This window comes from Notamacropus eugenii, chromosome 2 (genome assembly GCF_028372415.1).
Source record: "Notamacropus eugenii isolate mMacEug1 chromosome 2, mMacEug1.pri_v2, whole genome shotgun sequence".
Classification (NCBI taxonomy): domain Eukaryota; kingdom Metazoa; phylum Chordata; class Mammalia; order Diprotodontia; family Macropodidae; genus Notamacropus; species Notamacropus eugenii.
In genome coordinates, this window is record NC_092873.1 from 27538576 (window position 1) to 27559950 (window position 21375).

General features: G+C 51.8%; 1 protein-coding gene across 2 annotated transcripts; it reads left to right on the plus strand.

The window, feature by feature from the left end:
• The first annotated feature begins 6959 nt into the window (after nucleotides 1–6959).
• GATD1 (glutamine amidotransferase class 1 domain containing 1) lies at nucleotides 6960–20573 on the plus strand. 2 transcript variants are annotated; one of them, XM_072637410.1, is made up of 8 exons: nucleotides 6964–7101; nucleotides 13304–13380; nucleotides 15001–15106; nucleotides 15689–15796; nucleotides 17094–17188; nucleotides 17480–17573; nucleotides 18414–18525; nucleotides 18909–20573. In XM_072637410.1, the coding sequence occupies exons 1-8, from the start codon at nucleotides 7038–7040 to the stop codon at nucleotides 18913–18915; spliced, it is 663 nt and encodes a 220-aa protein (XP_072493511.1). In that variant the 5' UTR covers nucleotides 6964–7037; the 3' UTR covers nucleotides 18916–20573. The 2 variants fall into 2 exon arrangements, with proteins under 2 accessions (XP_072493512.1, XP_072493511.1); XM_072637411.1 differs by lacking the exons at nucleotides 18414–18525; nucleotides 18909–20573 and adding an exon at nucleotides 17885–18401 and having other exon boundaries at nucleotides 6960–7101.
• The last annotated feature ends 802 nt before the right edge of the window (nucleotides 20574–21375 follow it).

The window sequence follows — 21375 nt, forward strand, 5'->3', positions numbered from 1 at the left end:
CCCCCCTCGGCCCTTCTCCCTCATAGTCTCTCCCCTTTCCCCTCCCCCCCAGCTACTGCAGCCCCCTGGGGTCTGTGGCAGCTCCTATTTGAAGAGAGACACCCTGTCTCGGTTCCCCACGGAGACTCCTCTTTCCTTTGACTTTAAATAAGCGTATCCATGCAATAATGCCGATAGACTAGAAATACTAGATTGGAATCACTTCTCCCCCGCCCATCCCCCTCCGGCCAGGCCCCGCCCATCCCTCCCCAGCAGAATCTAGTATTACCCTCAGCCCCGTGTGTGTGTGGGGGTGGTGTGTGTGTGTGTGTGTGTGTGTGTGTGTGTGTGTGTGTGTCTGGGTACATATTTGTCCATACGATGCTGGGGGCGTGGTGTTGGGCTCTGCGGACTAAGGGGGGAGGTTCTCCCACTTGGGGGAGGAGGCAGGAGCATCTCCAGCTCCTGGCAGCCTAGAGCGAGTTTGTCTGAAATAAATGCTCTATATTGTCTAACTCAGGGCTCCCCAGATCTGTCAGGCCTGCAGGCCAGCCTTCAGGGGTCTGTCCTTCCCTCCTTCCTATCCTGTCTTTTTCCAGGGGAGGTCTCTACCTCCCCTCTCCATTTTCACCCAGCCAGAGGCTCTTGGAGCAGGAGGGGACCTGAGGGGATTAGACAGTTTACATCGTACTGAGTGAAAAAAACCTGCATCTGATGGATGCCTCAACCACTCAGTCCCAAAGCCCTGACTGAGGCCTGCAATGTGCCAGGCAAAGAGAAACCAGGCCTGCCTTCCAGGAGCTCCTTCCCCTGGAAGGGAGGGAATGTGTGAGACAACAGATGCGTGTACAGGTTGGTGCAAAATAAGTCCTAGGGATTGTGAGGGAAAGGCCTGAGGAGTGGAGACAATCTAGGAAGGTTTCATGGAGGCTATGAGATTGTGCTTGAAGATCTCCCAGTGACACTTGCCCAGGCCACTTTTAGAAAATGTAATAGTCATTGGCCTCTTTGTGGCGTCACCACTCCCATGTCTTCCCTCTGAGGGCCATCAGGACATGTCTGATCCATTTTTCATGGGTCACCTCAAACATGTGAAGCTAGCAATCTTGTCTGTCCCTGTCCCCTCTTCTGGTCTCCAGGGCTTACTTTGAGTGACCCCATCCTGTCATGCCAGGGACTATGGCCTCACAGCTTCTTCTACTGCTCCCCAACTTAAACTCACAACAGTAATAGTGAACATTTCTCTCATGCTTTCAAGCTGCTTTACCTCTATAATCTCATTTGCTCTGCACAACAGACTTTATGGGATCAGTGCTATTGTCCCCATTTTACAGACAAGAAAACTGAGGTTGAGAGGGGAAGTGTAAATCAGAAAGCCTTTGAAGCCCAGTATGAGCCCGGGTGGTGGGGTCCCTGATCATGCACAGAGCCATAGTGGCTTCTGAAACCTTCTGAAGTCTGCCTACTGGGCCATCTCCACCCTCCTCATCGCTCCCAAAGACAAGCCCCTTCTCTTTTGGTTCTCACCCACCCACAGGATGTATGATTTCCTGTTTAATGTGCTCTGGGTCACTGAAGTTCTGGCCCTGGAACTTGAGAGGGTCGCCAGGGACACTGAGAGGCTTGGATACTTGTCCAGGATCACTCAGGCTGGGGCAAGGTTTGGGGGAGGGGGGGACATGCAGAGGTGAGATGTGAAGCCAAGCCTTCTGGATTCCTACAGCCAGACAATTCTCTCTCCCTCACATGAGCTGCCTTCCACTCATCGATTCAAAACTCTATCTTCCCTTGCTCCTCAGGGCACAGTTTCCCCAGCAGCACAAAGAGAAGGTTGACACTCCTTGACTTCCAAGTTCCCTTTCAGTGCTAATGAGTTCTGATTCTAAAAGGCCCAGATGGGTCACAAAACGACAACAGCAGGTGTTTGCGGAGCACACACCAAAGTACTCATAACAGTGTCTATACAGACACTGACTGGAGCCTTGGACAAGCCTGGGGAGGTGGGTACTACATGCAGATGAGAAAACAGAAGGCCAGAGGGGGGATGAAACACCCAGAGCCACGTGGCTCAGAAGGGTCACAAGAGGGATGTGAGCCCATGGTCAGATGGGTTCAATCCGATTCTATCAGTCTACACCCGCCACAGCAGCGTTCCTTGCAGAGAGAAGAGGAAGGAAAATCCAAAGGGGCTAATTTGCCTGTCCTTGGGGAACAGCTGGAGCTCCCTCCCTCCCTTAACTCTGGCAGCTGGGGAGCTCAAGCCACTGCCAGTTACGGCCAGAGCCAACTTCATCTGCCCAGCAGGCTTCACCACTGGGAATCACCAGGGATAAGTATCATTCCCTGACAATGTTCTAGCACTAGGTAACGGCAGTTGGATCAGCAGGCATATGTGGTCCCTACCTTTGACCTTCACGGCCAGTCAGCTCAGCAATGTTTAACAACAGCTCTCTGAACAACAACAACAAAAAAACATGTATCAGTAACAGGAAGGGAAGGGAGGGAGGAAGATAGGATGTAAGAAAAGAAAGAAGGGAGGGAGGGAGGAAAGGTGGAAAGGAAGAAGGTGAATTGAGGCCTGGCTGGCACATGAAGGTGACCTCTTGCTGGTCTCCAGAAATGGTCTGACCATGATTTTAAGAGAAATTCAAATGAAAAGAACTTGGAGTTTGCATTGCTGGGCTGTCTGATTGTCATTAGTGACCCAAAAGCCAAGTGTTGGTTGTTGCAGGTCTCTGGGGAGGAGAAAGGTGCACACTGGACTGGGAGGTGGTCCCACCAGTCTGGAAAGCCATCTGGAAGCATTCCCCATGTGTCACTGAGCTACTTTATGACACATCTTACTAAAAGAAAGCGTGACAGAACCTTTCTGTACAAAGGGATTTGTAGCAGCAAGTTTTGTAGAGGCTCAGGTGTGGAAGCCAATTTCGAGGCCTTCAGTTGGGGACTGGTTGAGCAAATAATCATGCCGTGTGACCATGGGGATAAGGACACAGCCTGCCATTTGTTGGTAGAGGAGACTCCAAAGTGAGGAAGCTGCCTTCACTACAGGAAGTCCCACTCTGCTACTTAGTCTAGAGCTAGCTGGAGCCACACTGGGACATTATCTCATCATCAGGAATGAGGAAAGAATGGATTCAGAGAAGCCTGGCAGAACCAAGAGTTGATACAAAGCAAAGTAGGTAGGGCCAGAACAGCTGATACGATCATAACATTCCAAAGGTGAAATGTTGAGAGACTTAAGAACTCTCCTGAAGCCAAGGAGCAGCCATGATGGAGCCTGCTGCCTGGCCCTGACAGAGGGAGGCCAGAAGGAGACATGCATGCTCAGCCAATGTCTGGGTTTGCCTCCTGACAAAGGAGAGTTTTAATGGGGAGTGAGGTGGAATGGGGGATAATGATGGGGTTGGCAATGTGAGGGGAAGGAAGGACTGTCCAGCCAGAGTCCAGTCCTCAGTGACCACATGGACTTGCCCTTCCTGGTGCAAACTGATTTTCCACCTGCTGACAGTCTAACAAGGGAAGGCTCGGTGAACCTTCTTTCTTCCACGAATGACTGAAAGGCTGGTGCTGTGGAGGGCAAGAGCTGCCTGTGGAGCCAGAAGAATTTATGACTCCACAGAGGCTCAGTGATAGCTACATGTGGGTACAAAAGATTCTAGCAGACAATCCATTTCCTCCCCTGACCCTTTCAGGTGAGGAGGAGGGGAGCTGCAGCTTTCTCCATCTCCCACTCAGCTGCCATGTGTCTCTGAGCACACAGTGCCTATTTAGTTCATCTTTAGTCTTTTTTGATATGAGGTGAATAAACATTCAGAGGTGGAATTTATCAGGCTATGACCTGGAGAGCTTCAAAAGATTGGAAGAGGCATCAGAAGGCCCCTTCAGCAACTGGAGTAGGTGTGAGCAACAGCAGAGTCTGAGGAGGTCCTGCTCCAGCAGGAGATTGCCCCATGGCCGAGATCCTTCATCCTGCAAAAGAGCAAGGAATTGTCTTGTCCATTGCCAACATCCTTCCCTAATCTAAACTTGTTGAATTTCTTGAAGGGAGAAATAGACTCCCAGAGCTAGGACCTGTGAGATGCCCTTTGGCATACATAATCTTCCTTAGGACCTCTGTGTTGGGAATTTGAGCCCACCCTCCCCAGGCCTTGTGCTGTGTGCAGGATGAAGAGTGCATTCTTGGCTTGGGTGGGGGTAATATTTGTACCAACCACTCTCTCCATTAGGAAGCACGCCTTTGCTTTAGGGGTTTCATGCTACTTTCTAGCTAATCCTTATTGGCTAGTTCATATCAGCTGGTTAATTGATACTGGAAGGAAATCAGCATTTTAAGTGCCTCCTATGTGCCAGACACCTTGCTAAATGCTTTATAAACATAACCTCATTTCACAACAACCGTGGGAAGGAAGTGCTATAATCACTTCCATTTTACAGTTGAGGAAACTGAGACAGACAAAGGCTAATTGACTCACCTGAGTCATAGTCAGGAAGTGTCTAAGGTCAGATTTGAACTCAGGTCTTCCTAACTTTCCCCTGGGCCACCCAGCTGCCTCTTTGGGGACAAGCACACTGACTGGAATCTGGTGAATAATAGACCCAGAAACCCCAGCCCCTTTAGAGTTCCCCAGTGATAGAACCCTGACAGGAGGAACAGCCATTCTGCCCAGGGTGCCTAACTTGCTAGTGAAAATTGGGTTGGGAGTGTGAGCCTGGGGAGAGAGAAAAAGCAACGGATAAACATCAAAAACACACCCAAAAGAAAGTGGTGGGAGAAGCCTGAGAATGCACCATGTATTTTACTGCCCTCTGCCCCCTTCACCCCCCATTCTACTCCTTCTTTGTGTGTGCAAATTCATTAGGCTTGTTGGTGTCTCTCAAGTTCAACACAAATAAAAACCAATTAGTCAAGGATGGGTGGGCAATATAGCCTGACTGAGAAGGCACCAGAAGTCATCTTTGGCAGGCTCTGCCAGCCATTATCAGGCCAGAATGGGCTAAGTTCTAGGGTAGGAAGCAGCCCAGAATATTCCCATCCTGGCGCATGGAGAAGAGGGAGGGAGGCTCCCTTAAGGGAGACCAGGCTTGGGCCCCTACTCCCCTGTTTGATGTACTGAAATGCTAGGCCCTGCCCTTTGGCCCCCAGTGATTTCCCAACTGGCCTGGTATTGCTTCTCACCTCCTGGACCCTGAACTTTCCAATGGGGCCCTCCATGTAGGAAAGGGCAGTTAGCCTGGCTTGTCTGGGAGCCTGACTAGGGGAAGATGGAGAAGGTCAGAGGGCTGGGGGAATATTTTCCATTTGTCTCTTCTCCTTCAGGAAGGGAAAGGAGGCCAGGCCTCTACTGGAGCTTCTCCAAACCTTCTCCTACTCAGCCACTAGGGTGAGGTTCCTGTTGTAACTGGGCAGAGACAATGTGCCTGGCTAGCCCAGGCCCTAACCTTTCCCCTTCAACCAGGCAGAACCTTGGGGAAATGTGATCCGTTTGGGCCTGGGGTTCACAGGCACTCCCAGGCTCTCCTCTGCCCGCCTGTCCAAAGGAAAGGGGAGACAATGTGAGAAGATGGGCCTATTCCAGGTCCTATCACTAACCACTTGTATGACCTTGGATAAGTTTCTAGGTCTCAATATCCCATCTGTAAAATGAGGTTGTTGCTTAGTTGTGTCCAATTCTTCGTGATCCCATTTGGAGTTTTCTGGGCAGACGCTGGATCGGTTTGCCATTTCCTTCTCCAGTTAATTATGCAGATGAGGAAACTGAGGCAAATAGGGTGAAATGACTTGCCCAGGGTCACACAACTAGTAAGTGTCTGAGGCCAGATTTGAACTCAGGAAGATGAATCTTCCTGACTTCAGGCCTGGGACCCTGTGTACTATGGTGCTACCTGGCTGCCCTTATAAAATGAGGTTACACTAAATGATCCTTAAAGTCCTTTCTAGCTCCTAGCCCAAGTTCCCCTAAGGAGCCAAGTGGGTGGTTCACAGTGAGTGCTGGAGTGTGGGGCACTCTGGGGTCTGGAAGAAGTTCGAGGGTAAGGGAATGGTCCCTACCCAATTGACAGTCACTTAACTATATGATTCCTTCCCTTGCCCCTCCCCTCCTGTCCAAGCACAGCTGGGATCCTGTACTCCTGGGATTGAAGAACTTGGATAAGGTGGGGAATGGTGGGAGGAGGGCAACCCAGATGTGCAGCGGAGGATTTATCTAGCCCCTGCTGTGTGGCTCAAGCGAAGCCCAAAGCCAAGCACTGTCTGTCCTCAGAGAGCTTGTATTAAGTAGCCTGGCACGCCCAAGGGCGTCGGAGCTGGCTGTATCTGCTTCGCTTGTTCTCTCAGGCTTTCGCTTTCCCCACCATCCGCTAAGGAGGAGGCAGAAGCCTGAGGACCCCACAGGTGGGGGGAAGCCAGGCTCAAGATGCAGGCCATACCTTGGCTAGCCGAGGGTCAGTCCGGACCAGAACCCCCCCCATCCAAGGCCCAGATTTGGCCCCAGGTCCGCCCTCCTGCCCCCGCTCCCCTGCCCGAGGACTCATCACCAGCCCCTTCCTCTTCCTCGCCAGGGTGCCAGCCTGGTCCCATGCAGCGCCCCCCGGGCCTCCCCCGCCCTGTCCTCGGAATCATGTGCTTTTCCCCTCCCTCACCCTCCCCCCTGCCCGCTGCTCGGGGCCTCCAGGAACGGCCGGGCTGTGCAGAAATGAGCCCCAAAGGGAGCGCCCGGGGAGGCGGCGGGTGAACGTTAACCGGAGGATCGCTCCCTGGCACCGGGCACCGGGGCGCGGGATCCCTGGACTGGGCGGGCCAGGGCGGGGCGAGGGGGCCCGATCTGTGACCCTGGGCCAGCCTCCCTCGGAGCCCAGGGGTGCAGCCGTCGGTTCCCCTTCAGTGACGGAGCTGGACCCCCCGGAGACCCGGGCCCTGGAGAGGGAAAGCGGGGTGGGGGAGGGGTCCACCCGCGGGGACCGGCCTCACGTCACCTCGCCCGCCCTGCAGGAGCGCATGCGCCGACCGGAGCGGAGCCGGCGGGGCGGGGAGGGAGGCCGAGCCTCAGGCCGCGGCCATGGCGTCCGAGCGGCTGCCCAGCCGGCCCGCCTGCCTCATCGTGGCCAGTGCCGCCGCCCGCGGTGAGTCACCGCTCCAAGCGGGGTCCCCAAGCGCCCACTCGGGATGGGCCCCTCTCCCCCATCGCCCTCCACTCCCCCGTCCGAGCCTCGGTTAACTCCTCTTTCAATGGGGTTGCGGGCCTGGGCCCCGCTGCCCGAGGGAGGCGCGGGAGTCCCCGTGATCCCAGCCCCCCGACGGGGCTCCCGCCGCACCCCGGGACCCGGCCTCCCTCCCCTCTCGGCGCCTGCTTGGTGCTCCGGACAGCTTGCGGGGCCCACGCTCCCCTGGCCCACCCCGACCAAGCCCTTCTGTCCTTGGTGCTGGTGTCCGGTCAGCCTGTCCTAGGCTCCGTATAGGAAGCCAGCCCCGGAGGCTTGTCCGGTCCGCCTCGGACACGTGAGCGGCGGCCATCTGGGCTGTGCCATTTTGCTTCCCTTTTCGTGTTTCCTCGACAAGTCTGATGCTTGCGCCGAGGCCGATCAGGGCAGTTCAGCATTAATTGATCACCTACCACTTACGAAGTCTCAAAGTTGAATGAGGAGGGAGAAGAAAGGCCAGTCATTTGTTAAGTGCCTACTGTGTGCACTTGCGTTTACATCCTTCGATTTCACTGTAGCCTGGAAGGGAGGTGCCATTATTCATTTCACTTTACAGGTGAGGGAACTGAGGTAAGCAGAGCTGAAGTGACTTGCCCAGAGTCACGCAGCAGGAAAGTGTCTGAGGCCCAAACCTGAACTAGGGGTTTCTGATTTCAGGCTGAACCCTTCACAAAAAAACAAGCAGACCCTGGTCTCCTCAGCTGGCCTCTTGAGTAGGACTGGCCTTCTCAAAGGCCTTGACCCAGGTGGCACCTCCCCTGACACTGCATTGGATCAGAAGCACAGCCCAGTCCTGTTGGGGTCTGAGCACTAAAGACCTTTCTAGTGAGATCCCACAAATGAGAGAGAGTGTGTGCAAGCATGTGTATGTGTGTGTATATGTATATATGTATGTGAGAGAGAGAGTGTGTGTGTGTGTGTGTGTGTGTGTACAGAGAATACCTGCCCTGCCCCAACAGGAATGTACTGCTGTGTGACCCTAGACAAGTTCCTTGCCTTCTCCCAATCCAACTTTCCTCATCTGTAAAATGGGGCTAGTAATCAATGTAGCTGTAAAGGAGGTTTGGGAGCTGGCATCATTGTGGGTGGGCCATTCATGCTGCTCTGAATTGGCAGAATGGGCCCTCTCACTCCCTTTTGTCCACAGGAAAGAGAGTCTGAGAGCCATGGTATAAGCAGATCAGGTGTAGTCACCCTGCCCCCAAAGAAAGGTGGTTAGTGTGGTACAGCTGAAGCCTCTTGGCTCTCTGTGGTCCCAATTCCTTTTCTAGAGATGAGTTCCCACATCTTTAATCACTGTTCCTAAAATCTGGCAGGAAACTGAGGCCAGCTCCTTGGGCTCCTCCCTTTTTTCTGCACTTGGCACTTCTTTGGCCCCTGTCCTGTGTCCGCCATCTCTGCTATCCCTACCAAGTGACAGGGCAGCCAATATGTGTCAGGCCTTTCTACGCAAGGGATGAAGTTCCCCTGGGTCAGGTGAACTTTCACCCCTGGACCTTCTGCTCTCTTCTATCTCTTACTTATCTGGGGTATCAAGTTCCTGATTACTCCTGTTTATTCTTTCTGTTCCAGTTCAAAGGTCTCTCTCCCTTTGGGTAGAATAACAGATAGCAGGCAGCTGAGTCTTCACTTATCAGCCCCATCCATCCTGAGCAAGAACCTGCCTTTCCCCCACTATGTTTTTTATTTGAATTTTTTCTAATTCCAGTTTTATTTTCAGGTCCAAATGTTTTCCCTTTCCTCTCCCCCATCCCACTTAGTGAGAAGACAAGAAGAAACCCATTACCAATAGATACAATCTTGCAAAACAGATTCCTAAGTTAGTTTCTCCCCACAAAGAAAAAAAGAAATATAGAGAAGACAGGCTTTCCTGGTCTCTGGGTCCGTGAGCCCCCTTGACCTGGGGCAGGTAACATGTTTCATTCCCAGCCCTTTGAAGTTGTGTCGATCCTTGTAACTAAGCCACTGGCTATAATGTTGCTGTAAACTGTATCCTCAGCTGGTTTTCTTGGTTCTGCTTCCCTGCCTCTGCATCAGCTCAAGCAAGTCTTTCCCAGGGTTCCCTGAAACCAGTCCTTATCCCCTGCCTCATTCCTCATCAGCTTCCTAAGCCAGATCTCGACTGGCCTGTTCCCAGTGAACTCACAGCATGGTCAGACACCCTCTGTTTCCGTTTATCCAGTCTGCCCCTCCGCAGGCTCTTCTTACAGGACTGAGTCATTCTTCTTTATCCCTTCGGACTGCTCAGGACCCCATATTCTGGATGTCTCTTTGAAAACTCTTGTGTTTACATGACTTGTTGTTGTATTGGTCTCTTTGAATGACTTTTAACAATCAATGGATTGATCTATGAGCACTTACTCATGTTTTTACTATACATATAAATAGGCCAGGCAATGGGGATCCAAAGGAAAGCCAAAACATGTTTCCTGCCCTCAAGGTACTCACTTTCTAATGGGAAAGACAAATATACAAGGAACTAAAATATAAATTATCTACAAAAAAAAAAAGAATTCCTTCATAGTGGGAGAAATCCATAGAGCCAGGAAACGCCTCTCTAACAATGGGGGGGTAGGGTGGGTTCAGCTGAGTCTTGAAGGAAGTCAAGAAAGCAGAAGGGAGAGCATCCCCCCCACAGACAAGAGTCTGTGGAATGGCCAAGGCCATAGCATGAGGATGAAGGCTGGACTGTTTTGTGTGAAAACTGGCAAGTAAACCTGTATATCCAGGTCACAGAGCTCATGGAGAATGGGAAGGTTGGAAAGGGGAGAAGGGGTCAAGTGGTGCAGAGTTTTTAATTAGAAACAGAGTTTTTATTTGATCCTGGGTAAGATAGGGAACCACTGGAATTTACTGTATTGAGTAGGATGATGGTAGGCTTGGGTCTGCTCTTAGGAGAATCACCTTGGCAGTCAAATGAAGGATGGAACGCAGTGGGGACAGTTGAGGCAGGGAGGTTTGTTGTTCTTTAGTTGTGTCTGACTCTCCATGACCCCATTTGGGGTTTTCTTGGCAGAGATACTGTAGGAGTTTACCATTTCCTTCTCCAGATCATTTTACAGATGAGGAAACTGAGGCCAGCAGGGTGAATATTATGGCATCCCCTCACTGCCCAAGGAGGTGAGGCTAGTTAGGAAAGTTATAATCACCAGGGGAGAAGAGGGGACAGTCCGAACCAGCATCAAGGCTGTGAGATGATTTCCAGGGAGGTTGATCTGCAAATCTTAGACAAGGGAGGATGACTCCCTAGGTGGGGAGACAAGGGGACCAGGAGAAGGCTGGTGGCCTCCAAAGTAATAGGGAAGTTTGGAAAAGGGGAGGGTTTGGGGGAAGATAGAGAAGCTCAATGTCCCACTTGTGGGGTTGGATCTCCCAGTGGAGGTAGGCAGCTTGAATCCTGCCTTGTGCATGACCCACATCCCATTCCTGAGCCTCTGTGGAAGGAAACACTCCAGCCTGATTTTTTAGCCCTAATCTGGGCTCCAGATTCATTGGAGGTGATTCACTAATCCTCCAGTATTCTCTCAACTGATCGCTATGGCCTCTCCCCCAGCAACTGTGTCCTAGTGAAACTGAGGATTGGCAGCCAGCAAACGAAAATGCATAGTTTAAGTTTAGGGCTGTTGATAGAGACATGAGATAGTGGAGCTAATGGGCATGCCCAGGCCAATGAAGGTGGGAGGGGCGACCATCTGCTGGAACCATCTGCTCTGGCTTCTGCCTTTCCCTGACCAGGCAGGCCAGTGAGGGAACAGAGACTTCTCTTTTTAACATTTTACCATCTTTATTTTTTTCATTTCACAATAACAAAAAAAGCTCCCTCATTGGAAGAAGAAAACTTTATACCAAGTATGCTTAGTCACATAAAACCAGTTCTTGTGTTAGTCTCATCCAAAAAGCTCATGTCTCAGTCTGCGCTGTCACCTCTCTCTGTTGGGAGGTGGGGAACCTGCTTCTTCTTTGGTCCTATGGATTCATGGTTAGCCACTGTATTGACCACAATTTTGCAGACTTTGCTGTTCTTGTATAAATTCTTCTGGTTCTGCGCTCTTTCCTCTGCATCAGTTCATATAAGTCTTCTCATCCCCTTCAGCATTTTTTCAGCACAATAATATTCTATCACATTCATATACTGGAACTTGTCCAGTTTGGTTGCTTTTCAGTCCTGTCCAACTCTTTGTGACCCCATTTTGGGGTTTTCTTGGCAAAGGCACTGGAGTGGTTTGCTATTTCCTTCCCCAGCTCACTTTACAGATGAGGAAACTGAGGCAAACAGGATGAAGTGTCTTGCCCAGGGTCACACAACTAGGAAGGGTCTGAGGCTGGATTTGAACTCAGAAAGATGAGTCTTTCTGACTTCAGGCCAGCACACTAATCCACTGTGGCTCCACCTAGCTGTCTGAGAATTTTCTAGCCATTCCCCAATTGATGGGCATCCTCTGAGTTTCCATTTGTCTGCCACCATGAAAATAGCTGCTCTAAATTTTTGTGTACCTGGAGGTGCTTCCCCCCTTTCTTTGATCTCTTTGGAGTATAGTGAATATTGAAATAACGTTAGTGACTCCATTTTGTCTTTATCCACCATTTTGTGAAGTTAAATCGCAAAGTCGCCTAAGTTTGGAGAAGTCACAAGATGGCTCCCCCTCAGTTCCCTGAGTAACGGAATGTCACAAAACTGCCCTTTTTCCTTCTGTCCTAAGTGTCTCCTGATTGTCTCCCAGTCTCCTCCAGCCAACCCTCCCCTTGCCTCATTGTCTCTAGCTCTCCTCCAATAAGAAACCAAGTGTCTTCACCCTTTCATACTGTTTTTCCTTCCCTCCAAACTGTGCATTAACTGGGTAGAAACTAAAGTTCTAGTTCTTGCCACCTATGCACTGCTAAATAAGTCACTTGCCTTCACGATACTCGGTTTTATTATTTAACTAACAATAGACCTAGCATTGTGAGCTATTCTTAGCAGTATCACTAGATCAAAGAGGAAGGAAAGTTTAAGAGCTTTGGCATCATGGTTTCAAACAGTTTTCCAGAATGACCAAGCCAGTTCACAGCTCTACCAACAATGCCTCAGTGTGCCTGTTTTTCCACAACCCCTTGAGCTTCTGTTTTCCCTGTTTTGGGTCAACTTTGCCAATCTAATGGGTTAGATTTGGAACATGAGAGTTGCTTTCATTTGCTTTTTTCCAATTATTAGTGATAGAGTTAATTTCTAGATATGGCTGTAGTTGGAGTTCTTCCTTTGAAAACTGCCTGTTCTTTTGACCTTTTATCATTTAGAAAATGGCTCTTATTCTTTTGTGTCTTCATCTATTTATTTGTTTTTAGTTTTAATATTCACTTTTATAAGAGTTTGAGTTCTAAATTTTTCCCTCTCCCCAAGATGACATGCAATTTGTACATGTACCATCATATTAAATATATTTTCACATTAGTCATGTTGTAAAGAAGAATCAGACCCAAAGGGAATAGTCACGAGAAAGAAAAAAAAATGGAAAAAGAGAAAATAGTCTGCTTTGATCTGCATTCAGACTCTAGAGTTCTTTCTCTGGATCGTGGAGCATTTTCCATCTTGAGTCTTTTGGAGTTGTCCTAGAAGATCCTTGCATTGCTGAGAGGAGCTAAGTCTATTAAAGTTGGTCATCGAACAATGTGGCTGTGACTGTGTCCAGTGTTCTCCTGGTTCTGCTCCCTTCACTCAGCATCAGTTCATATAAATCTTTCCAGGTTTTTCTGAAGTCTTCCTGTTCATCATTTCTTATAGCACAATAGTATTCCATTACATTCATATACCACAACTTGTTCAGCCATCCCCCAATGTATGGGCATTCCCTCAATTTTCATTTCTTGGACACCACAAAGAGAGCTGCTATAAATGTTTTTGTACATGTGGAACCATTTCCCATTTTTATGATTTCTTTGGGATACAGCCCTGGAAGAGGTATTACAGGGTCAAAGGGTATGCACATTTTTATGGTCCTTTGGGCACAGTTCTAAACTGCTCTTCAGAATGATTGGGTCAGTCGTCAACTACATGACTCTTATTTTTACGAATTTGAATTGTTGCCCTTAGAAATGAGACCTTTACCAGAGAAACCTGCTATAAAGATTTTTCCCTCATGTCTTACAGGTGTGTCAGCCCACTCATTCCTCCACTGCTTCACCATGGGCAGTGCTGCCTTCAACCTTCAAGTGGCCACACCGGGGGTAAGTGGCAGGGGGTCTCTGCATGGTCCATGCAGCCTGAGGAGAAGCAGCAGCCCTGTGCCCTGGGGTGGGGCCAGGCCCTTCCTGGCTTTTCTGGGCATACACCCCCAAAGGAGCCTGGCTTCCTTCCTCTCTTACCCCATGTGTCAGGAGGGAAGGTTAACAGACAGACTTCCTCCAGGTGGGGCCTGAGAAGGCTCTGTCTTTGTGGGCTGGCCCATGGTTAGCACTTCCTTCATACTGATCAAATTGGCAGGATTCGGTGATAGGCCTAATTGGAATGTGGAGCCTAGCTCCAGGCAGACCTTGGCCTGTGGATCAGCATCTGCTTCTGATGGAGAGAGGGGTGTGTGTGTGTGCGTATGTGTGTGCATATGTGGGGAATATCAGAGGGGTGTATGTGCATGTGTGTGTGCATGTGGGGAACATCAGAGGGGTGTCTGTGTGTGTGTGTGCATGTGGGGAATATCAGAAGGGTGTCTGTGTGTATATGTGTGTGCGTGCATGTGTGTGCATGTGGGGAATATCAGAGGGGTGTCTGTGTGTGTATGTGCATGTGGGGAACATCAGGGGGTGTCTGTGTGTGTGCATGTGTGTGCATACACGTGGGGAACATCATAGGGGTGTCTATGTGTGTGTGTGTGTGTGCATGCACATGGGGAATACCAGAGGGGTGTCTGTGTGTGCAGATGTGTGTGTGTGTGTGTGTGTGTGTGTGTGTGTGCATGTGGGGAATATCAGAGGGGTGTCTGTGTGTATATGTGTGTGCATGCATGTGTGTGCATGTGTGTGCATGTGGGGAATATCAGAGGGGTGTCTGTGTGTGTGTGCATGCACACACACACACAGGCCTTTGGGGAATGTCAGGGGATGTGGGTGGTGTTTGTGTATAGGCAAGTGTGCATTTGCGGAGGTGCAGGCATGTGTGAGTGAGTATGAAGGGGCATGGGTATGCATGTGAGTGGACAAAGTGTCTTGAAGATCTCCCAAACTGCATTGCTAGAGGTGGCCCCTCAGTCCTTGCCTGCTGCTGATGCCGGCACCTTGGTTCTTCCCATGGCCTGGGGCCAGTTTCATTTGACCTGGACAGGGCCAGCCACTCCAGAAGGGTTGTCTGGCATTGGTGAAGGGTCTGTTCTGGGCCAGATCATGAACTGGGCACTTACTAGGACTACACGAACAGTAACTGAAACAGCCCCGGCCCTGGCTTACCAGGTATCAGGAGAAAGGGCCGGGGCACAAAGCAGCATTTCTATAGTAAATCCAGGGCACTCAGGCCCAAAGGGTGCCAGCCCCTGACATATGTGTGTGACCAACTGGTATGCAGAAGGTGCTCTTTGGGGAGGAGGAGAGCGCACTAGCTGGGCCCAGGGTCAGCCGCATTCTAGGGGAGGCCGCTAACTCTAGGATCCCTCCTGGTTGGTCCTGGGGCAGGTGTCCAGCCTGAGAAGGACTCCAGGATGGAAAGGGGGCAAGCTGCTGGGACCAAGAGATGCTTCCAAGACCGGACTTGACCCATTGAAGACCTGGGGCAAGGGCAGGGGGAAGCCATCCCAGAAGAAGCCCGGCTCCGGAGGGCACACAAGGGCATCTGCCCAACACGCATCTCCATCCCGCTAGGGGAAGACCATTGACTTTGTGGGTGTGAATGAGAACAGCATGCGGTGGATCCAGGACTTCCGCATGAAGGCCTACGCCAGCCCCGCCAAGCTGGAGTCCATCGATGGTGAGGCCCCCTCAAGGTTGCAGTGTCTTTGAAGGAAAGTGACAGTTTTGGGGAGGTGCTGCCTTCTTGGGACCACACGTCACTAGGGCCTCGGCCCCTGGGGGGATCTACTGGAGGCTTTGACCCTTTCTGAGGTCTCTGTCAGGGAGCACTTGAGGGGTGTTCCCTAGCACAAGGCACCTCCCATCATGCCCAGCAGCTCCAGGATGGACTCCCCACCCCCTGCACAGCCGAAGTCCCCTTGTATCTCCTTGGTGGGGTCCTCCCAGGAGCCTCATTGGAAGACCCATTAGCCAAGGCGCTGGGGGTCTCCCAGAAAGCGGTGGAAGGACAAATGGATGGAGACTGTCCCCCTGTGGCTCTCCCAAGGGCTTGTTTGTTTAAATGGAATGTTTACTTATTTTAACAAATAGTTACCTTTTGTATTTAAGCCCATCCCTTCCCAAGTGCACCCCTTCTTTGTAACTGTTCCTGTAACTATCTGACCATCCATGCAGCATTCCACACCTGTGGTCCCCCACCTCTCTTGAGAGGGGAGGGAAGTGCTGCGCTAGGGTAACATTTGCCTCTCTTTCCCTCCAGGTGCCAGGTACCATGCTCTGCTCATCCCCAGCTGTCCCGGGGCACTGACTGACCTTGCCAACAGTGGGTACTTGGCCAGGATCTTAGAACATTTCAGCACTGAACAGAGTAAGTGACTCAGGGTAAGGGATGAGGGGGCAGAACGGGGCCCTCTACAGCAGAAGGTGGGAGTATAGGGGGGCAGGGCTCAGGGAGGAGCCACAGCAGGAGTGAGAGGGGTATTCTCAGCCCCAAAGTGGGAGGAACCAGGCTGAGAACCACATCATAGCCACATGCTAGCCTAGTGACCTTGTTCCAGTCTATCCTTACCAGAGCATTTGAGCTCAAATTCAGCAGAGATGAATGGAGTGACTGGCCCTGGGGACAAACAATTAACTCCACAAAGCTGAGAGTGGGGGCTGGGGACTCTGCAGGGAGGGAAGAGCTAAGGGCCTCTGGGCCTGCCCCAGAAGGCGCTGAGCCACAGGCCTCAGGAGGGCCCACCTGGAGGTGAGGGGTGCAGTCTGGGAGCCATGGCACTGCTGCCATGGGCCTTTGGGAAGGCTGTGGGTGAGCTGGCAGAGAGTTGCAGGATCATGGTATATGTAAACAGAGATTCCTCCCAGCTGGTTCTTCTGATCTCCAGCAAGCCTCAGTTTCCTTATCTGTAAACAAATCTCTAGCACTGTCCTTGGGCATTTGGGTTTTCTCTTTGTGCCTCCTGGCTCCCCCCACACTGGCTACTGCCTTGAGGGAGCCATGTGGGTTCTGTACCAGGTCCTTTCCAGGTCCTCCCCTGAGGACCATGGCTGGCAAGTGAGTGAGTGATTCCTGCTGTGGAGGCTGGGTCTCATCAGAGGTGCAGGACCACCCTCTCCTTGGGATCCTGGACTGGGCCCATATCAAGGATTTGCTGGGGAGGGAGGAGAGGAACTCTAGGCAAAGAGACTGGGGCCATCAGGCTGGGGTAGGAGACAGAGCCAAGCCTGCTCATCCACACAGATCCCACCTCAGGTGACCTGCCTCCTGGGATTGGGGGGGTGGGGTGGGTGGCGTGGTCTAGCTGAGGCAGAGCCTGAGTGGAGACCAAGACAGAGACCTGTGGCCCAGGCATGTAGACCAGGGTGTTCAGCAGGGGTCCTTTGACTCCTGAAGTAAGAGGCCCTCCAGGAAGCATGTGAGGTGCTAGCAGCCTGGGGCAGTTCTAGGTTGCTTCCTCCCCTTCTTGGCACAAATGAATGGTGGGTGCTCTTCCCTGTGGTGCTCTGCCCCCATGCCACATCAGCTGAGGCAGCACTGCAGAGCCCATGGGCCCTGTTTTACATCCAGGGAAACTGAAGCACCTTTCCCACTCCTGCAGTGGTGACCCTCTTCTTTTTGTCTGGGCTTGACTTGAAGCACTTGTCTGTCTGCCTTTCATTTCCAGAGCCCATCTGTGCCATCGGGCACGGTGTGGCTGCTCTCTGCTGTGCTACGAAAGAGGATAAGTCTTGGGTGTTTCAGGATTACAGCGTGACTGGGGTGAGTCCAGGCTTTGAGGGAGCTGGGCCCAAGGAGGGCCTCCAGGTCCATGAACAGGGCTGGCCCTGCCCCTCTGAGCAGCCCTGGGAGGTCACCAGGCCAGCATTCTCCCCTTGACAGGATTTAGGGACTGAATCTGGGATGTTTGTTCAGGACTTCTGGTGGGAAGGGCCTGGGGGCCTAGACTCCAGAAGCCCAGTTGGGGGAAAGGAGGGGAGGGGAAGGCCTTGGTAGGGTGTGGCCCTTCCCAGAAATGCTGCCAAAGGGGCCCCTTCTTTCTTGTCTTCTCAGCCTTCCGTGTACGAGCTCATCCGACAGCCTGACTTTGGCAGCCTGCCCATCATCATGGAAGACTTTGTGAAGGATTCTGGGGCCAGCTTCAGTGGTAAGGCAACATGTGGGAGGTTGAACATGGCCTCCAAGAGTCCTGATCAAAGACAAACAAAGATACTTTGGAGGGAAGGTCCACACGGCCGCCAGGAGGTGCCGCAGGGTACAGAGTGCAGGGCCTGGAGTCAGGAAGGCCCTCAGACCCTGACTAGTTGCTTAATATTTACCTGCCTCAGGATCCTCATCTGTATAATGGGGATGATTATAGCACCTAGCTCATCACAGAGTTGTCATGAGGATCAAATGAGATCATATTTGCAAAGTGTGTATTAAGTACCAGGTAAATGCAGGTATTTTTATTTCTAGGAGAGGTGTGACCGAGCCTGGCCAGAGCCCCAACTTCCTCCTAGATCTGGGCTTTCCTTGGAGGCTCTGTTGTAGAATCCTCTCTCTGAGCCATGCCCTTGACTTTGTTCAGGCTGCCAGTGCTTACCCAGAGCCTCGAGGCCCCTACATGGGCACCACATGGGGGCTCTCTATGCCTGCCTTGGTGCCACCGGGGCTCTGGGATGGCCTGCATGCCATCCAGCAAGGCGGGTCCTCTGCATGCTGTCCAGCAAGGTGGGTCCACTGCATGCTGGCCGCAGTCAGAAAGCTGCCTAAGGACTCCCAAGTCCCAAGTGGAGGAAGTAGTCCTCCCAGCATGGGAAGGTGATGTCCCTTCCCCTCCCCCCTTCCTTCCAGTCCTGGTGCCTGCTACCCTGGCCTTTAAGTGACTTGCCATGGTGGGGCCTTGGGGTCCCCTGGGAGACCACCCCCAGCTTTCTTGGCAGAGAGGGCAGAGGGTGTAATTAGGCTTCCCCCCTGACCATGCCCTGGCTCCTCTCACTTGTAGCCAGCCAGCCAGATGCCGTGCACGTGGTCCTGGATCGGCACCTGGTCACAGGTCAGAATGATGCCTCCACGGTCCTGGCTGTCCAGAACCTGATGTTCCTGTGTGGCAGCAGGTGGGCAGAGGTGCTGGGGACCAGCATACCCCAGGGGGGAGGCCAGGCTTTGGGCCCATCGAGATCCTTTCTGGCCCACCAAAGGGCCTTAGAATCAAGCTGGTCAGTGCTGGGGTCTGGGGACATGGGATGTGGGCCCACAGGAAGGGGTGGGCCTGGTCTGACAAGACATCAGGATTCTCCCGTCTGGATTTTCTTGCCTGCATCCCTCGGATCAGGTGGTTGGGACAGTGGGGAGGCCTGAGATGGCTGGGTAGGAGGAGATGGGCTTTGACATGGGAACGGAAGGTTTGGACACCCACCAGGCTCAGCAGTCCTCACCTGGGCCTGGGGACCAGTGGGGTGAGGCAGAGAGGAGGCTCACACAGCTATCATCTCAACAGGAAGTGAGAGGAGACCTTGGCTGTGGCTTCGGGATGTGGGAACAGTGATTCCTGTGTCCTCTGGACCTTCCTGGGTAGAAGCAACTTCAGCTGAGCGCTGAGCCCCTACCTCCTCTACCCCACCCTGCAGTGCCTCCCTTTTCATTTGGGTGGCTTCCCTTTCTAAACCTGAGCCCACCCCGACCCCCCACTTCCCTGCATTTCCTCCCTTGAGCCCAGAAGAGCCAGGAGGAACTCTGGAGATGACCTGACCACATACCCTGTGCCCTGGTTGGAGTCCTTCCCATTCCAGGCCACTCGGGCCTTCTCAGAATAACTTGACCCAGTGCTAGGACACTGGGGCCTTGGCTGGGCCAGACTCATGCACACATACTAATAAAAGTGAAATGAGTGATCACCTGGAGGTCCTATGGGTACAGAGGCTGAACATATGAGCCTGGGTGGGAGGGAGGCAAGGAGGGCTGGGGATAGGGGAGAGCAGGTCAGCCTTTGGCCCTGGCAGCAGCCCTAGAGATAGGAGGGGTCCAGCAGAGGGACTGTTGGGGATGAGGACCCAGGGTGCATCTGGGTGAATGCCACTTCCTTGGGGCTGGGGGCACCCCTGCCAGGGTCTGCGAGCAGTAGCTTGGGTAGTAATCTCTGCCCTACCCTGGACCTGTACTTTGGAGGGGTCACCAAGCCTTAGATTTCAAGCAGAACTCTAGAGTCTGCTTCCTGTTTCCAGGGAAAGGACCCAGAGGTCCAGGCCAGGTGCCAAGGAGTGGTCTACTGATACCACCCTCTATTCCTGTGGAGTGTGGGCATGGCAGAGGCACAGGCTTCCAAACCCTCTGGGAATAGAGAGCCCTAGATTTGATTTCTGGGACATCGCTGGGAGTGGGATTGGATTTCAGGCTCTGGCCAGTGAATGAGTATCTAGGAATTAGCAATGCCCATGGCCATCTCCACTGCTCTGGGCTTGGCTTTTCAGAACCATTGGGCTGGTGGGCTGGTTCCCCTGCAGTGCTTTCTTCCTGGTCATTTGAAAATATAAGGGAGGAGGTAAGTCCAGTCACCCAGAAGGTGTCATCCTGAGAAGGTGAATCCGGAACATCTAGGGGCAGATGGGAGACTCTTTAAAAGGCAGATTAGACCCACGAGAGAAGGAGAGCAGGGCCTTCCCACTTTCACCCCACTTCCATTCCAGCTGCCTGTTGGATATCCCATAGACAATGTCCAAAATGGAATTCGTTATTCCCTCCCCCCACCCCCAAACTCTTCTAACTTCCCTGTCATGGTAAAGGTTATTGCCACCCTCCTATCCCTTGGGCTCACAACCCAGCAAGTCATTCTGGACTCCTCACCCCTCCTACCTCCCAGAACCAAGATGGCACCAACACCTGTTCATTTCGCCTCTGCAGGATCTCCCCAATCTCCCTTTACTCCCTTCCCCCTGCTTCCACTATGCAGCAGGCCTTCCTCACCTCAGCCCTGGACCATGCCAGTAGTTGCTGCCTGCCTCAATCTTCCTGTCCAGTCCATCCTCCAGCCTCCAATGGGATTTTCCTAAACTGCAGCTCTCCCTATATTATCCCCTCATGTTTTTGTTTTTGCAAAATCCTTCATTTTTATATGTTTTATTTTCACCTAGTTACACATTAAAACAATTTTTAACATTAAAAAAAAGTTTTGAGTTCTAAATTCTATCCCTCTCTCCCTCCCTCCCCTTTTCCCTCCCTCAGATGGGACGCAATCAGATAGAGGTTGTACATGTTCAGTCATGTAAAACATTTCCATGTTAGTCATTTTGTACAAGACTTGAATTAAAAAAAAAAAGAATGAAAGTGAAAAGCAGCCTGCTTCAGTCTGTATCCAGACTATCAGTTCTTTCTCTAGAGGGGGACAATCAGCTTTGCCATTGGACCTTTGGGATTGTCTTAGATCATTGCGTTGCTGAAATTAGCTATCATTCCCAATGAATCATTGTTACAATGTTGCCGTTAATGTATGCAACATTCTCCTGGTTCTACTCATTTCACTTTGCATCAGTTCATCTAAGTTTTTCCAGGTTGATTACCCCTGGGTTTGTAGCCTCCAGTGAATCTACATTGCCTCCAGGATCAAATAAAAAATGTTCTGCTTGGCATTCTAAGCCCTTCATAGCCTGTCCCCTTCCCCCTTTCCTGTCTTTTCGCACCTTCCTCTGATCCAGTGGCATCTGTCCCACAAACAAGAGCCTCCAGCCTTCCTGACCAGGCTTTCTCTCCATCCCTTAGACCTGTAACACTCTCCCTCCTTGTTTAAGTCCCACCTTCCCCAGCCTCTGAATTCTCACTTCACTCCCCCAGGAAACCTGCCCTGCTTGGTCACTCTAACTTTGCCTATCTGTGCTTTATTTATCCGTGGTTATTGGCATGTGCCCCACCTCTCCCCATTGGACTGAGCTTCCCAACTTTTACCTAGAACAGTGGCTGGCATAACAGTGCTA

Excerpts from the sequence above, each read along its gene's own strand:
- GATD1 (XM_072637410.1), top strand. The coding sequence starts at position 7,038 with ATGGCGTCCGAGCGGCTGCCCAGCCGGCCCGCCTGCCTCATCGTGGCC. Across the intron at positions 15,107-15,688 it reads CAAGCTGGAGTCCATCGATG|GTGCCAGGTACCATGCTCTG; the intron begins GTGAGGCCCCCT and ends CTTTCCCTCCAG. Across the intron at positions 15,797-17,093 it reads ACATTTCAGCACTGAACAGA|AGCCCATCTGTGCCATCGGG; the intron begins GTAAGTGACTCA and ends TTTCATTTCCAG.